The sequence below is a fragment of the Mesitornis unicolor genome, unplaced genomic scaffold, assembly GCF_000695765.1.
Source record: "Mesitornis unicolor isolate BGI_N332 unplaced genomic scaffold, ASM69576v1 scaffold2152, whole genome shotgun sequence".
NCBI lineage: Eukaryota > Metazoa > Chordata > Aves > Mesitornithiformes > Mesitornithidae > Mesitornis > Mesitornis unicolor.
Genome location: NW_010171017.1, coordinates 1 through 18,513, shown reverse-complemented (window position 1 = coordinate 18,513; position 18,513 = coordinate 1). Strand labels below are relative to the sequence as shown.

Genomic DNA, 18,513 nt, shown 5'->3' with positions numbered 1-18,513 from the left:
TCCTGCTGTTACTGCTCATTCAATTGCTTTTATCAACAATGAATACAGAACTAGAAGTACAGGTCACGATAACCGAGCAAAACAATTCTCATACTTGCCTATTGTAAAGTTTTTCATAAAAGCTTTTGTTTGGTAATGTTAAGTGAATGTTTGGTAACATGAGTTCCAGCACGTAATGAGAATTGCTAATTGTTTTATCCTGAAACTCAGTCATTTCAGCTACATCTCCTGGCATCACCATCTGAAAGGAAAAAAAGAAGAAAACTCTCAAGTAAAAAAAAAAGATTCATAGAAATCAGTGAGAATAGATTCATTTTGTCTACCATAAGCACAAAGCAGTAACAAAATTTTTATAGTACCTCTTCATTTTCAAACATGACCCTACGAGAAGAAAAAGGAGAAGGCTCTGGTCTTCTAATATCACAGACATCCTTCAAAGAATGAGACCCTCCTTCTTCTTCCTCTTGAAAGTTATTATCACCTTCTTCCTCCTCAGCTGCTATCCTCTCCAGAATAGAGTGTACAGCCAGAGGGTTTATTTTCAATACAATCCTGACATTGGAGAAGTTATGCAGAATAAGCCATTAGAGGTGGTCAGAATTTTTGTATGGATGCACAGTCACATGTCCCCTAGCTCTACTAGCTAGCCATTAGATACACAGACTTAACAGCTCCAAGACCAGAGATTTTATCAGACAATAATGTATTTTCTTAGACAAAGTTATACTATTAGGATGAACACCAAATCTGTAGGGACAAAGGGATGTGGAAAAACAACGATCAGGCAAAAAGGTCAGTGTCTGCTTTTTCTCAACTGCATCAGGTGACCATTAGGTGACCTAAGTAAAAACTAGTGCTCTCCCAAAATAAAGCTTGTATCATTTAACCATCAACAGCTATTAAAAAATGCTCTGCTACATGATGTAGTGCGTAACATGTCACATTTACTGTATTACAGCATACACCATTACAGAAAAAAGTATTTGTACCATTATGAAAGAAAACCACGGTGAAAAAATATCCACACAAACATGCTGTCAGAAAGCCACTGAATTTTTTGGCAAAAAATATATGTTGCAGATTCTCTGGTAAATCTAAAATTGCCTTTCTAAACACCTTATTATGTGCTACAGCTGTTAGGTCTTTCTGTTCAGTGACTCTGAAATATTGTATTGTCCAATACATGATGTAAGCTGCAAGTTTCTCATCATTCTCCTAACTTTCACTAGAATTTAATCAAGTTTAGGCAAAAACCATCATACATTAAAACCATCTTGCATTATTATAAATGGAGACGTTTGGGGATTTTTTTTAATGAATTGTTGGGTTCTTTTCAATAGCTACATGTTCTTTCTCTGCTAATTATTTCAAAGCATTTACCATACACACAGCCTGCTTTAAAATCTGAAAAATAACACTGCTTCATAAAAATCCAAACACCACACACAAAAAAAGAAAACACTGCTTTACCGAGGCCAGTCAAAATTGTCTGATGATGTTGTTATATCTCCATCTGTGCCACCAGACACTTGAAAAAATTTTATTGGTGCTTCTGCATTATCTTCTTCAAATGAACCTGAAGAGAAAAAACAAAACAAAACAAACTAACACAGAAATGGCAACTGCTAACTTCAGGTTGCCATTCCTCAGGAGTTCAACAGGCTAACTTGTCAATGCTATTAATGAAGTACTTTAGCAAATTCTGTCATCTGTTCCTCCAAAAATTAAATAGCTATTTTTGGAGGCAAAAATTATTTTATCACTACATTATGCCAGTCTTGAAAAGTACACGGAATGACAAATCAGCAGAGAAGGTTGCAAATATGAACCACTCTCACAGATTTATTACTTTGAAAGATACTAGAGGCAGAGAAGTATGAAAGTTTTCTCAGAGACAATTATTTAGGACACCATTCACTTTGAGATTTGTAATTTGCATAGCAATGGTATCCCTCCACAAATCTACAAAACCTACCCTAACACCATGATAGAGATCCCAGAGATCCCAGTTTGTTTCAATTCAGGGTATAACAATACAACAGAAACCAACTGAAATACTAGCTCAGAGCTCAAAAACAGGAACGCAAGCACTACACCTACATACATTAGCCTCTCCTCCTAGTAGTATTCTTTTGACTGATATTTAGTAATTACAGCAGAGATATCTGAGGCAAAATTCAGACAGGTAGACACAACCTGTGTTAATTCACATGACAGGACCTTTGTCTCAGCTACATAACATCTGGAAAAGTAAAGAATATTTGAATATGATGTTAACATTCTTACCTGTTAGGTCTTTAAAGGTAAGTTCTAATTTAACTTGTTCTGGAGTTGACCCTCCTATGAACTCAGTTTTAAATTCCATATCTGTAAATTCAAGATGAAGAATCTCCTTCTGCAGTGATTTCTTAAACCATGGTCCTCTTTCCTGATCTGACCGTAGGTCAGGTATGGGGAAGCGAACAGAGAGATTTAACGCTGGGGCAGTGACTTGAACTGAAACTCTACAGTTTGCAGGAGTACGTGAATCATCCAGAAAAACTTCAGTAAATGCTTTATGCTAAGAAACAAAGTAAAGGAAAAAAAACCGAATTAGAGAAAATAGAACTAAAAATTACTATGGGGAAAGCTTTTGATGATGTAGTAACTAAAAAGTAAAAAGATTTGGTTTTCATGTATGACACAAAACACGTATTAGAACAAATTAATATTATTACTCTTATGACATTCTTCTATTATTGGCGCTGTTGAGATTCTATTTATTAGAAGTCAAGTATTTGCAGTGATCAGCTATCTTCCAAAAATGCTTATCTTTCAATTTTTGTTTCTCTTAGAGCGAGTGTGCCAAACCACAGTCAGATTCAGATTGGAAATACCATGTTTCACAGATTTATTTTATTTTAAACGCTACTGTTCAGAACCCAGGAACTACCACCATGCATATTTGCCCCTTTCAGCAAGTCATGCCTCCCAGCTCCTGCCACTGATGTGTCACTCAAGATCTCCCTGAGCATAGCTTATTGCTGACCATCATCAAAAAGAATCAAACTTTCAGGACATAGAATACTGATAGAAATTATTAATGTCTTACATTTTCCTTAAATGAAGATTCTTTTAAGTTTTGAAGAGTGATTTTTCTGTAATCAATCAATGCAACAATAAAATTCTACGGAGACATTTGTTGCTGCGTAGTTAATTGCATTAATCCTTTCTCATGCATTTCAAGAAAAGACTTCAAGTTTAATGTGATTGTGCTAAATATACTAACACTTAAATCCTGCTGACCACCTTCACCAAGACAAACAAGCTTGAACTTCTTCTGCTGGTCCAATCTAGAATGCAATGCATCAATTCCCTACCCTTTCTATTACCTACCCCAAAAGTGGGTAAGTTGCCCAGAGGCAACTGGGTTGACTGTGACACCTGAAGATTTCAATGCAGAAGTGGAATTGCAGCAACAGTTTTTATTGCTTTATATCACCATGCTGGATGGAAAGCGTGACAGGACAGATTAGAGATTAGAGGTCAGTCAAGATTCCTCTTTTTTGCCCAGTTCTGCTTGCTTCAAAATGCTGAGAACTTACACAGTTTGTGAGAGAGGTTCTCCTCCCCCTCTACTCTGCCCTGGTGAGACCGCATCTGGAATATTGTGTCCAGTTCTGGGCCCCTCAGTTCAAGAAGGACAGGGAACTGCTGGAGAGAGTCCAGCGTAGGGCTACAAAGATGATCAAGGGAGTGGAGCATCTCCCTTATGAGGAGCGGCTGAGGGAGCTGGGTCTCTTTAGTTTGCAGAAGAGGAGACTGCAAAGAGGGGAGACCTCATTCATGTTTATAAATATTTAAAGGGTGAGTGTCACGAGGATGGAGCCAGGCTCTTCTCAGTGACAAACAATGATAGGACAAGGGGTAATGGACACAAGCTGGAACACAGGAGGTTCCACTTCAATTGGAGAAGAAACTTCTTCTCAGTGAGGGTGACAGAGCACTGGAACAGGCTGCCCAGAGAGGTTGTGGAGTCTCCTTCTCTGGAGACATTCAAAACCCGCCTGGACCCCTTCCTGTGCAACCTCATCTGGGTGTTCCTGCTCGGGCAGGGGGATTGGACTGGATGATCTTTTGAGGTCCCTTCCAATCCCTAACGTTCTGTGATTCTGTGATTCTCTTTAGGTCTGTTATCAGGCATGTAATCACTGGATCTAAAATGAGTACTTACATCAAATGGTTACTGTTCTGTATCAGAAGTAAACAAAAACACAAACAAAAACCCCCAAACACTACCAATCAACCAGAATTAGCAACCTCAGGCTTAGTGCCATCCTGTCTTCTTCCTGCAAAAAATCAACAAGTTTATTAATAAATTTAATTTTTAACTTACCAGACTTATGTGCTTGTTGTAAGAAGCATACATGTGGGATGCCATCATCTCCACTGTACTTAGTTTCTGTGGCTGAAGTAAGGAATTTAATCTGTCTACAATACTAATATCCAGCTCACAAAACACTGGACTTAACTTTATTTGTAACTCTGCTTTCTGTGGAACAGAACTGAGTCTCCCTTGACTACCCTGAAAAGAAAGAAAAAAAGCACTAAAATCCTTAAAAACAATATAGTGAAACAAATTATAATAACTGAGAGTTAAGGACTTTCTGTTAAAAAGAAGAATAATAAAATAGATAAAGGTTATTATACAAAAACTTGGTGGTTTTCATTTCCCACCTTACCTGAGGTCCTCTATTGTCTGAATGCTTATAATGAAGCTGAAGGCATGGCACAGCATGAGAATCATTTCCTTCTTCAGAACGAAATGTCAGCAGCTTTAGAATAAAATAAGGTTAAAAATACTTAATAGACAAGGTGCAAAGAGTTGCCACTCTTATGTCATATTTATGACATTTTTACCAAGAACTGACAGTAGGTAATCCTACATTCAAGTGAGTGAACAGAGTCCCAGCTCAACCACTTACTTAATCCACTTATTCAGCCACTTTATTAGATGTCTCTGACCATTAGAAGAGCCAAAAGAATAATCACTACCCAAAGAAACCTTGATATTGCTCAACTCGTTGGTTAGTTTTTGGAAAACATTCGCTCTAATTCCCAAACTGCGTTAAGCGTATTTAAAAGAGAAGTAAACTAGCAAAATTTGGCAACTTAACACTGTTCCTGTCAGGTATGACAGCAGTCTGGTTCATTATTTGAGCTTGCAATTAAAATATAAGTTGCATCTCAAATTTTAAAATTTAAAATTACAGCTACTTCAAAATCCAGCATTCTCAGTTATCCAATGAACATTTCTTTTCTAAGGAACTCCCTGTAATTTTTCCATACCTCCGTATAGTGAGGCTGAACGGAATGAGAGTCAGTAGAAAAAAGGCATTCCAGGAACTCCATATCTCCAATGGATAAGTCAGTACTAAAACTTCGACAGGCAGCTCTTTGTCTTTGTTCATAAGACACTTTGATGCCAGTACCTATAAATCTGAATTGTGAAAACTATGAATTATGAAAAGTAACATAAACCAATAAAAATTACGAAAATTCAAGATTTAAATATGTAAAAAATCATCACAATACTTAAAAAAATCATTAAAAACATCATAATTTCTTCAAAAATAATAAAAAAATTCCAATTATAACAGACTACAGCTTTAGCAAGAAAGACAATGGAACTCACTTATGTTACATGTTCAACAATGGTCAGCGCACAGGAATTTGTAAAGAACAGTTTAGACATCTAACCTAAGCTGCAATGCACATAAAACTGGGAATCTAAAATCCTTTATAGACAATTAAAAAGTCAAATGCCTCAAGAAATCCATAGTACATGTATAAGATAAGACACATACACTCTTAAATATTTTACTTCATACACTGCACTGAGACAGTAAAAACTTCTGGAAAAAAAGACTCTTGACTAACTTTATGATTTTGCTCACATTTACTTTTTATCCCTACTGATACACCATTTTGCACTAAGTAAAATGCTAAACTCCTTCAAACAGAAATCCCTATATTGGAATAAAGACTATTCTGTGAAATCCAGCTATTTCTAAAGAAATAATTTACTTAATGATTCTGGACTTCTGTAGTAGAAGCTGTACATAGTTCAATTAATCTGTTATGGAAAAGAGCTAGGTTGATTTTGATGTTTATTCACTTTTCTTCTTTATTAAACGAACCCCAAACCAACCCACAGTCGTGGACAACAGATGTTAAAATTCAAGGCTATTTTGAAATTAACAAAGTCCAATGTAATGCAAATATTGAACGACAATTCCTATGAAAATAAACTTACTTCATTAAAATATACTTAAAATATATTTTTGTTAATTATACTTATTAATAAGCAAAGTTATACCTAAGGTGATCATGAGAACAAGCTTCTGCAAATACTTCTCGGAAGGACAGAAAATCTTCTGTTGAAAACTTAACTGGCTCAATCTTTTCTATTCGGGTAAAGAAATCCCGAGCCATTGGTGTCAATGGGTTAAGGTTCAGTGAACTTTCAGGTGGGGGTAAAGGGTCAATATGAAGTACAGACACTGAGAAAGTTCCAACTGCCAGTCTAAAAAGAAGCTCAGGTCTGGATTCATCCACAGAAACAGATCTGGATGGAATAGCTGAAATACAAAATTAAGTTCACGTAATTTTTCAGCAATAACACATTTATAAACTCATCTTACTTTTGATTTTCATTTCTTTTTACCAAGTTGCTGTGTAACAATTCATTTCCATAATTATCTAAGGAGTAGAATGTAAAACAACATTTTTACTTACATGTCCTTCTTAAGGAAGTCTGGTGAACCATGTTGGCTGTAAGTGGAGAACCTCTTGGAGGCTGTAGTTCTTGTCTGTTACGATCAAGAAAATCACCCCAAGTTGGTTGAAGCTAAAACAAAAATAAATATGATCTTAAATTTGACAAATAGATGTTAGGTATTAGAAGAAACACAAATAGTAAGGTAAGGAAATACAAAGAAAATACATGCATAACCAATCAACAGCATGCCAGTCCATGGCCTGTTAGTGCTCAACTAAATATAGAAACGCTTTACTTTGGGCTATGCTTTCTAATTCTATGATCATCTACACCCACATATTTTTAAAGCTAAAGTTGCTGTCCTCATGAGCACATATTCTCCTCTTTCTCTGTAAAAAGCATAACTGTTTTCCATGGCTTTCATTAAGCAAAACATTCGGCAGATAACAGATTTGGGAAAGACGGCAATATCAACAGCATCATTTTTATGCTGTCTGAGGAATAACGCAATATGACTTTGTACTTTTTATCGTCATTGCCTGTGTAGACCATATTAAAAGAAAACTCAGATGGCAAACATGCAGTTATTAAAAAGAACATAAATAATGAAGAAGTGTCCTATATAAGCTTCAAGGCATTTGAAAACAAATGCATTCTGTTTTCCGTCTTGGCAGCCAAACATATCAGAAACTTTCCAACACAATTTCCATAGCAGACAAGAAATACCATCAGCTGTGAACATTTTCAATTGTCCTAGAATTTTGGAATAGCTCTTGATATTGTAAAGTATATTTATACAAAAGTTTCAGACAAAAGCGTTAATTTCAAAAAGATACTACTATACCACTGTAGTGCTCAGTGGAGATCCTGCTGGTGTAGTTGTATATGTACTGGTTAAAGACAAGTCTAGATCCATGGTTGGAGGGTCTCCAAGAGGTGGGAGGGAGGAAAGGCTGTGAGACATGTCCATTTCAGCCATTGAGAAGAAAACTTCTTCTTCTAATAAGAACCACAGATAGTAGAGAGTTATTTTCTAATGAAAAACATTAATTTTATCAGAAATGTAGTCATAAGTTCAGAAATCTGCTAGACAGAATAAACAGCTAAGTACATTAGTTACAGAAGTTCCAAGTTCTCTTGACACAGACTAGCAGAATCTAAGGCCAAGGATAAGGTTTTTAAAAGGCAAAAAAGCTAACAAATACTAAAACAGTTAAATGTTCCACTTTCATATTCAAGTTGGTATATTTTCTATAAATTCCTAAGCTCTCTTTTTGATAAATCAAAAGTTCATATTTTCACATTAAAAATAGTCAGCATAAAATATTCAAATAAAAATATAAACATCAGGGCAATAAAACTATTATTCTATATTTAATTTCCTCAACCATGCATTTGAAAAGATGTTACTCTGCATGCGTATTTACCTTGCTGCACAGTAACACAAACATTACTGAACAGTTTAATGAAATACTGAATCAAATCTAGTAGCTTGATGCCTAAACTGTGTGTTAATTTTTTATTCACCAGTACAAACAGCATACAATTATTCTATGTCAAAGTTCTTTCAACACTTATGTTAGTAAGATTAAAGGATGCACAGTAAATTTATACAATCTTAACAACATGCTCTTTGCTATGCTGCATCATCCTTTATACTTGCCACGACTAGAGGGCGTTCTGGCACTTTCTGTCTCATAGAAGCTTTGTTCAGATGAAGCTCCTGCAGATAAAGACTCTTTTCTTAAGTAACGTTTCAACTCCATCTGAATCCGATACTCATCTTCCTGTTGCATTGGCCGGTTCTTCCTATCTTTATTTGACAATTCTATCCTGCTTGGGCTCTCTGAATTCAAAAAGGACAGAAAGCCCACTGTAATTCCCTTACCAGTATCTCAAAGAAAATTCAAAAATTAATCTGAAAATTAACTAACTGTAGTTGTTTACACGTGCATATACATATTAGAACGAAGAGGAATGGTTTTAGACTGAAAAAGGGTAGATTTAGAGTAGATATTAGAAGAAATTCTTTGCTGTGAGGGTGGTGAGGCCCTGGCCCAGGTTTCCCAGAGAAGCTGTGGATGCCCCCTACCTGGCAGTGCCCAAGGCCAGGTTGGACGGGGCTTGGAGCAGCCTGGGCTGGTGGAGGTGTCCCTGCCCGTGGCAGGGGTTGGACTGGATGAGCTTTAAGGTCCCTTCCAACCAAAACCATTCTATATATATGTATATCACAGATGCAGATATATATGTATCTGTTGTACATAAGATGTATATATACATGCATTTTGCTGTTTTGAAGATTTTACTTGTCCAAAACAGATTACTCTCTCCCTAGCTTTCATTAATGTCAAGTCTGAATATTTGAAGGTCATATATCCAAATGTGTTCACATGTGACATCAATATATATTTCCCTTCTCAGTCAGCTTCAGGGACTAAGGACACAATCTCTTAAAGGTTTTACTTTCAAGGAATTACTAAAATTTCAGGTTTGAAGATGATACCTTAATAAAGGAAACTACGTGCAGTGCTCTTCCAGTTATCCAAAAACAATGAACATGTCCAGCACAACAAATATATCAGTATCATTAGAAGAATATTAAGCATCTAGCCAGGACATGACAGATGTTTTTAAAAATAAGATTAACTATCTATCTTAATAGTAAGTGTAGAGATGCTTAATAGTGAGTGTAGACAACATTACCAGCATGGACAATTTGCAGCTGAAGTAAATAAAATTATCCCAGTGCTACTCAGAGAAGCTACAAAATATTTTGCTAATATCAGATAGAAATTAATAATAATAATAATAATAATCTGCCACCACAAATATGGGGTTCTTTTCCCACTAAGAAAACTTGTTTTTCTTGGAAAGTTTATTTTTCATCCACTGTAATACATATTTAACATTCAACATTAAAAAACGTTCACTTGCCTGGTCCAGCAATAGCAGCTACCATGTCCAATAGAAGATGCACCTGCCTTGGTGACAGAAATAGATGCACAGAGTCTATTTGTCCATCTACATCCAACTAGAAAAAAAGAAAGAACCACTTTCAAAAATACTTAAAGAATTTCTATTTAAAAGTCTTGAATCAACTATTTTGGTAATAGATTTTGATGCTGTAAAGGATACAGCTATCTCAGCAGTATTCCCACCTTCTACATGACAGCCAGAAATTTAACTGAGGAAAAAAATAATGGGTGAACACGGGGAAGAAGGCACGCAGTGCAATGCATTAATATGAAAATATACTTTTGCTCATAAACACCGTAAAGGAATATTTACCTAAGCAGGGTAAATAAACGATCAGTTAGTATTGTGTATTGTTTCCTACTATTTTTTCCATCCTTTGGAAAGAATTGAAAGTGAAATTACTGAAGTGTGTCATATTTGACATGAATAGCAGCAGAAGTTTCATGAAAACAAAACAACTTTCTCAGGAGTTCCTCCAATACATAAATTCAGTTTCTCTAACACACTGGAATTCTCCTTTAACAGATTTCAGTGTGCCATTGACTTGTCTGGCCACTGTCAAGATCTTATTAGACATATATATTGGTTTTGAATGCAGAGAATATACCACAAAACTAAGGGGATTCTGTGTCCAGGAGAATCTCACCATTTTTTGCATGCAGCAGAAAAAATAAAATCCTACATAACTACTGATTTAGTTAAAGACCAGGAAAGCGTGACTAACCTTAGCTCCAGGAAGTACTTCATTTTGCTTTAATGTTAGGCTCAACTCCATTCTACCAATCAGCTTACTGATCTGCACAGGGTCAGAGGGAGTAATTTCTGGCAAGCTTCTTGTTAATTGTGGATGTGGCTCATAAGTTATTTTTGGATTCCAGCTAGGTGAAAGCTTTGGTTCAGTTGCCTTAAAAAAGAGAAAGGAATAAGAAGGTATCCTATTTCTTTAAAACAAAACAAACCCAACCGCAATATAAGCATTTCAAATAACCTTATCACAAAAATGATGATTTTACACAAATACATATTTTACAATAGCATTAAAAACATGTATTGGTAACTCCAAAAGAAACAAGGCATGCAAGACGTGAAACATTAGGTCTTTGCAAAATAGTGGAGCAAGTTTCTACAGAGTAGTGAATTGTAGAGGGTTTCACACATTAAAGTTGGAACCAGTTTCCAATACAATGCATTCTAAATTTTGCTCTGTCCTGAAGTCTCTTTCCTTCCCTCTACACAAAATCAACAGGAAACAACTATGAAACTTATCCACAGATCCAAGTTCAACTCCTATAACCTTCAGAACGAATCTAATCTATTAGTGTAACAATGTATGCCATCCTTCATCATTTGACATTCTTACATAAAGTATTTGATTTTACCAGCTGCGTAGCTGAACACACTGGGGAGGACTTTGCTGATGCAGGGAACTCATCCCAGAAGAAAGAGACCCCTGAGAGCTGCAGTAACTTGTGAGCAAAAGCTGTGGGCTGATGGACATTAATTCCAGAGCACTCATCTGCAGTTTCATCACAGTACATAGTTCTGGGAAACAAAAGAAAGGAAATAAAGATGATAGGTGCATGCAAATTTTTATCTTTATTGTGCCTTTTAGCCTATAAGTTTGTACATGCTCTCTCTCTTCATACTATTTAAAAGTTCAAAGTAATTACAGAAAACACATGGGCTCTTCTGAAAGCTTACAGAGGACCTAAAAATATTCCAGGTATTTTTTTTTCAGGACTTTATCTTTCTGAAAATATTTAAAATGTCTTACTCAAAAAGGTCAGTTCACTGTGTCTATTGAAAATATGGCCTGATTTGCCAACAATAGCCATTGACTGCTAAACATGTGAGAAAACAGTATTCATTGATTGTGGAAGTGGCCATTAACTTTGGAAAATTCACAACTCTTCTAATTTGATGCTTAAGTATCTTTAGCTTAAGCATGTTAAGTGGAAGGTGAGTGGAGAAAATGCTCACTGGCATTACCAAAGAGCTACATGGGTAGAATATATTGTACAGGAAATGGCAAAAAGTGCCTTAGGGAAAAAGTACAGCTTTTAAATAAAACAAAAATCTTTACCTTTCAATTCTGATTTCAAGTGCAGTTCCACTTTTAGAGTTTTCTGGTACATGTTCTATTCGCAAAACAGTATCTAAGAAGGTAACTTTCACTCTTCTTAGAACTTAATGAGAAAACAAAAAGATACCATGCAAGCATTTAAGTCGAGTTACTCAACAATAACTTTTATAACCAATTTAAAAGAGTCTTTCATTTCATTTAAGTTTTCACTACATATTTTAGTGGAAATAATCAATTGAGTTTAGTAATGGAACAAGATATCAAGTGATAATGTAAGCTCCTATTAAAAGTCCAATACGTACATCCATGCCATGCAATGGCCCTTTAATGCACGGATGTTTGAGCAAGCAACAACTCAAACCAAGTTGTCCTGTGGCTTAGTGTGGATGATTCTCAAAGAACTTGCTAGATTGTGCACTATGTCTCACCTCCTAAGCGTTGCCATAGCACCACACTACTTTAGTTGAATACTTCTAGGTTTCCACTGCATACTGCAGTCAAAAGCCCTCTGCTTCTTCCACTTAAACCACCACCACCAAAAAACAGAGTTTCTAGAGTACTTTTAACAACATCGTGTGATTGAGATATATTTCATAACAAGTCGGCTTTGTCTAGAAATAGCTGAAAAATCATTCTCTGTTTCTCCCTCAGCAGCATCACTACTAACAATCTAAGTTAGTGTGGTGAACTAAATCAGCACCTCCAAAACTAAGACATCTCACCAATCACTCCAGCATGCATTATCTGGATTCATTCTGGTGTAAACAAAGACCAATTAGCCCTGGAGTAGGGCTTATTCTGTCCGCTGAGGGAAGGATACACATATTTTAGTAAGTAAATGGGCTTTTTCCCTCCACTTTGAAAACCAGACAAATTGTCCTGCCTTGCTGTTCAAAATTTACCAGTAACACTAACAAGTGAAAATTCATGAGACAAGTTACAGCAAATGAGATGTCATTTTGTAAGACTGGGACACAACATAAACTGATTTAATCTCCGATGTTCATTCAGATCTCATTAATTAACTCATACCTGTTTCAATAGTTTCTGCAAATTTCTCAAGTCCTTCAAAAGGCTGCGACCCTTCTCCTTGTTCGTCTGTCAATTTTTGGCTAAGACACTCTTTTGCAAGCTGCATACTACTGGTCATAAAACTTGACCAATACATAGGCTCAGACCCAGATGCTGTGGAGTAAGAGAAGTCTTAATAAAATACTGACTGTGAGCATTTTGAAACAATAGACAAAATGAAGTCATACATTTGGCACATCCAGAAATGTTTCAACAGCTTCGTAAGCAGCCACACTTAAAAACAAATTTAGCTACAATCTCTTTACACACTTCACTACTTTAAAATTACTTTAATCTACTTAGATTGGTATTGGTAAGATTCTGGTATTTGAAAACCCAATAAAAACAAGGTGAAATGAAGATTAGTGTAACCAATCTTCAGCGCTGGTATAAGTGAACAATTTCTGAAGTACTTTTACTATGTTGGTATGACTTTGCAGGCATAATTAGCAATTTTTTTAAAAAAAGTCCTTGATTTCAAGAATTATTTTACAATTTCTTATTCCATTGGGAACATATCCTAGATATGGAAAGACTAAACAAGGTTTAAGATGTTATCTTAGCGTATTAGAACACAGTTTAGATGTCTAGCACAGACCTGACATAATTACAACACAATAAAATCCAAGAGCACAGCACGTATTAAGCTGAACAAGTTTTTCAGGAGACAGATTAACTTAATTCCTATCAGCTAATGCCAAGCCCATTGTGAGCACATACTATAAAACTAGATTAGAAAAGTTAATCAAATTCAACTGTAACACTCTAGTGTAGGCAAACAAAAGTAAAACTAGCACAAATGCAAACATGTTAAACAGGCAAAACACTCCCGTTTAGCATTCAGGTCTGGAAACGTCCATGCGGCTACAGAAGTGTGACAAAACCAGCATCGTGGGGTTTTTTCTACTGAATTATAAAGCACTGCACATCAAAGAGAACTAAATGGACAAAAGTGAATAAATAAAGCATCCTCCTAATACCACAATTCTTTCAAAGCAATAATCTTACATCAGAAAGTAAGATAGCTCAAAACTTAGTTCCAGTTAAAAAAAATGAAATGCAAATTATGTACAAGCAAGTTACTTAAGGCAACTTGCAAGACATGGAAAAGAGGGTTTCGGCATTTTTTTCCTCTTCTTTACAATGCATTTAAAGAAATTTTCTTCCATCTTCTCTACACTACAAGAAGGTAAACACATTAAAATCCTTCAGACATGCAATAAAAATTTTCCACACACTAAGAATGCACTAAATGTCCCCTACACTATAACAACACATCTTAACAGAATTTCTGGAGGTTTGACAGCAAGAACTTAGCACCAGGACAGTCTAAACTACATCAGCTAGATTCACATGATACAGACAAGCTAGAGGAGCCCAGACAATCCTCTCAGCATTACACTCAAAACTAGTATTTAGAGTACTTAAAAGTCATTATTTCATTCTCTGATAGTAATTAAAATGTATTAGTTGTTCTCTGAATATACAAGATGCATCTTTTAACCTAAATTTGCTGAAGACAGCCAGAACCTCAGTGTAATGCCCCCTTGTAGTCTTACTTATTGTGTTATCCTACTGCCACGTAACAATCAGCTCCTAATGCTGACTAACAGTGCTTGGCATACAACACCCAAAACCTCTAGCTAACAAAAACTCCTTTCCACACAGCATTATTCTCATTCCAATATGCCTGAAACAGTTTGGAAGAAAAGATAAAACAGTAGGAACATTTGAATTTATGTAACAGAACCACCACCAACTGAGAAACACTGGACAAACACTTGATGAACACCTGGCAGTTTCTTTTTTTGTTACATTCTCTATCATTAAACTAAATGTAAACTTTAAATAAGGCTAAGAACTGACTAAACAAGCATGGCCTTTTGCCTCTGAAAAACTGAAAAGAATATCCTTTTCAAGAATTAAAAAAATAAGCCTACCAAGCCTTGGTCTTGGCCTGAAGACCATCTCCAATCCCTTTACTTCTAGTGCGCAGTTATCCTGTAGCAACGACCCCCATGGGACAGACAAAGAAATGGACTGGATAAACCCATCTGTGACTTCCAGAGGTGCATCTGCAGACTCCAGGATCTCATTAAGACACTAGAAGGGGAGAATACAAAAAATGAAAAAAGAAAAATCACATCCACAGTTTTGCTATTTATTATTTATTGCTGTAAATACTATAGCACTGACAACCTATTCTTTCTCCAGAAGAAAGCTGAAAACAGGCTGGCAGTAAAAACACAAATAGTACCAGGTTTCTGTGGCAAGATATTTGACTAGCATGTTATTTCAACGTAAAGTTATTTTTGTTTCTCTGTGCCACTGGAAAAACAGAACCAAATAACCATCTCCTGCTGTATAACCTACTCACCATTTCTAAATCATATTTTAACGTGTTCAATGTTCAGCACTGATCTGAAAATTGAAGCTCAGTGGACAGACCAATATTGTACAGAAACTGTTTCATTAAGCCAGACCTTTATAGTGACATTATAAAGAAAACTACAATAGAGTTGCCCTCAGTACTACACAGAGTAAGTAAAATTGATGGGAAAAATGGAACACCAGCTCTTAAGAAGTAACTCAGGATTTTTAAGTTTTCCACAGTCCTCACAGTGACTGACTTGTTGCACTACATCGCTTTCGTTACATTCATACAGAGGAAACACGCTCTTCACATTTATGTTAAAAAAATGCAAATGCCCGTTTGTGCCCTGACTCAAAAATGTAGTTAAAACTGAAATTATAGAACAAGAACTATCTAGGCTGCTTTAATAAAAGAAAATAAGATAAACATTTAAATCATGTTCCACATTCGGTTAGTGGAAATTTCTAATATACACAAGAACCTACTAATGGCTATGGTTGTAATATTAGGACACAAACTTCAACTGGCAGAAGAAGTGTGATTTTGACCTTCCCTGTGTTTAACAGGGACGCTGAGTTTACCTAAGAAAATGCATAAATTAGACAAAAATTTAAAAAAATATATTTAAAAGTTGCTTTCCATTTTAATTATATTTAGAATGTTGTTCTAATTATATAGAAATAATTTAAAATTAAAATGAATTTTAAAAGTTTTCAGAAAATGACATTTGTCATTCCTGTGTCTTCAGGTGTAACTTTCCCATCACGTCAACTTGTTGCTCTGCTTACGCTCTCAATAGCTTCACTTTTAGAATTTTGTTTGCTGGCACGTTCAGCATTTCTAGTTTCTGTTCCAAAGTCCACTCAAGCAACAGAAAAAGGCAACAACTTTAAAGAAACAGAACACGAAACAGTTCTCTTGGGGAATTATTTAAGGATCAAATAAGCCATTAAGATTCAGTGACTTTAAAACTTTGTTGAATTAAACATAAGAATTACAGATGTGGTAATAGCATAAGGCAAAAATAATTATTTGGCATGAATACTGTATGTGAAAATATCACAGTTTCATTTAAATTACTTGAACCTTTACCAAATAAATTGCTATCACAAGAAGCTTGTTAGCATATTTTGAATAAATCTGAGTCTGACGTCTTTTTGCTACCGATGCATATGGCAATAAAAATGAGTGTACTTTAGTACATTCCTTATAATTTTGAAATCGAAGTTTACTACCTAAAAGCAAAAAATATGAGTATTCTTATAGCTAAATTACTTCATAAACAAGCCAGTTGTTCCTAGAAAGCAGCAATTAGAGCATTCCAAGTGAAATTTTAAAACTGAAGCACAGTCTTCACATCAGGGCTTGTTCCCACGTTACTGACTGAAATCACAGTAGAACTAGTAGCAAAAGTACTATTCAATGTATATTAAAATTTAACCACAAACATGTACTATATCTTGATTTTTCTAAACAGCCGAGGTCCCAAGAGGCAAAAGGGGTTACAGTAATATCCCCAGGTATTCTTATGTATCTCTAGAAACACATAGAATGTTGGCTAAAGTATCTACAATGTTAAGATGAACAGAAGCATCCACAAAAATGGATAAGATAATATGTAAAAAATACAGTCATCCTGGTGATTCACAGAGAAGCAGCTTACGATGACTATGGGGAAAAAAGAGCTGCGGTACTTCCGTGACATCTGTCTCTGCAATCTGTCATACATGAGAACATCACGTGCGGAGAGCCTCAAACATGTCATTGTTTACAGGCCAAAAAGAAAAATGCTGATCTACAAACGGGAAAGATAACCTAAGCGTTGTTGTATATACAGTCAATCACTTTGTATACATAATTAACATGTAGCTTTGGTCAGTAACTGCTGCTGTTTCAAAGTATCTGCATTGTAAATAATGTTACTTTAAGTAGCGAAGAGTGCTGTGACACCCACTAGAGGGCATAATAATTCAATTAAAGCGAGACAGCCTTAGCGCCTGCCACAGAAAACAAGCTGCAGACACAGCCAGAAAAGAGAGGAAGAAAACAAACAAGCAAACAACAAGAAAACCCACACCAAAACACTGGTAATCAGGAGCATGTCTGTAAACGCCTGTCTCCTGTCGCTTTCAAATGTATTTTCACACAAACAACTGGAAAAGCATTCTTTGAAAACATCACATATTCACAAGTATTTTAAAATATACCCAGCATGGCCTAAGTACCAGAATATAGCACAGTAAAATTGTGTTTTTACAGTACTTTGTAAAGCAGGAAGCCTGTATACCTAGTTCATCCCCTGTGCTACCCTGGAAGTCAAGGACTGACACACAGCAGTGTTTAAGGCTCCTCATGACAGTCACTTGCCTGGCAGGTAGAATTCAGTAACATTGGCAAGTGACTCAAAAAACTTTACAAAGTAGTACAAACACGGACCTTTGGATTACTACAGCAGGCTGTGAATACATGTGTGTATGTGTCTATACACACACGTATATATAAAAACATACATGCCAGGACTGAAAAAAATCTTCAGCTGGTTCAACACACGACTGCCCACCTGCTAAGCAAACTCCAGCCAAAAACAGCTTTCCATTTGTCAACAACTACTTTCACCATTGCAAGATGAAGGGACAATTTTTAGAGACCTACATGGACCAATCTCAGCATAGCACTGTCAGGGAAAACCGAGATGCCTCCAAGATGAAGACTAAGCACAGATAGAGCAAGGATTACTTTATGTTTTTATATTCTCTAGTACTAGTCAGTAAACAGGCTCCTCAGAAACTACAGCAGCAATTTCTAGTAGTTTGGGCTACACTAGCTCCTTCTCTCTCAATTATCAGCAGCCACTGCCTTCTTTCAGTTTTTGTTTCCTCTCTCATAACTAAAAATAACAAAACCAAAGTGTGGCTAGAAAAACATATCCATAATGATTGCTCAGATTTATTTTTTTTTAAGAGCTAGCATATGAGAGAAGAGTTCCCTGGATGAAATGCTAATTATGACTGTAACTTTTTACATAAAGGAGGCTGGGTACTGGAAACAAAGTGGGTGGCAGCCGGGGGCAGGGAATCAGCTGGTCCCTCAGACGCAGCAGGAGCCGAGGGGGTGAAGCGCCGGCGTCTCTTACCCACTTATCCAGAGGGACCTGCGTCAAGGAGCCGGTGCCTTGGTAGAGATCCAGGCTGAGCTGCTCCAGGCTGAGCTTCTCCTGCAAGAAGTGGCCCAGGTACCTCTGCAGCAGGT

General features: G+C 36.2%; 1 protein-coding gene across 1 annotated transcript in view; it reads right to left on the bottom strand.

The window, feature by feature from the left end:
- Nucleotides 1-18,505, bottom strand: part of LOC104537082 (autophagy-related protein 2 homolog B-like) — a 41,836-nt gene extending 23,331 nt beyond the window's left edge. Inside the window, 18 exon segments of the mRNA XM_010179866.1 lie at nt 99-241; nt 360-552; nt 1,471-1,576; nt 2,287-2,560; nt 4,376-4,564; nt 4,722-4,814; nt 5,329-5,479; nt 6,359-6,620; nt 6,778-6,889; nt 7,605-7,759; nt 8,424-8,606; nt 9,695-9,791; nt 10,461-10,640; nt 11,116-11,278; nt 11,820-11,922; nt 12,852-13,004; nt 14,831-14,993; nt 18,398-18,505. Coding sequence (XP_010178168.1) covers nt 99-241; nt 360-552; nt 1,471-1,576; nt 2,287-2,560; nt 4,376-4,564; nt 4,722-4,814; nt 5,329-5,479; nt 6,359-6,620; nt 6,778-6,889; nt 7,605-7,759; nt 8,424-8,606; nt 9,695-9,791; nt 10,461-10,640; nt 11,116-11,278; nt 11,820-11,922; nt 12,852-13,004; nt 14,831-14,858 — 2,585 coding nt within the window. The 5' untranslated portion in view covers nt 14,859-14,993; nt 18,398-18,505.
- Between the last annotated feature and the right edge of the window lie 8 nt (nt 18,506-18,513).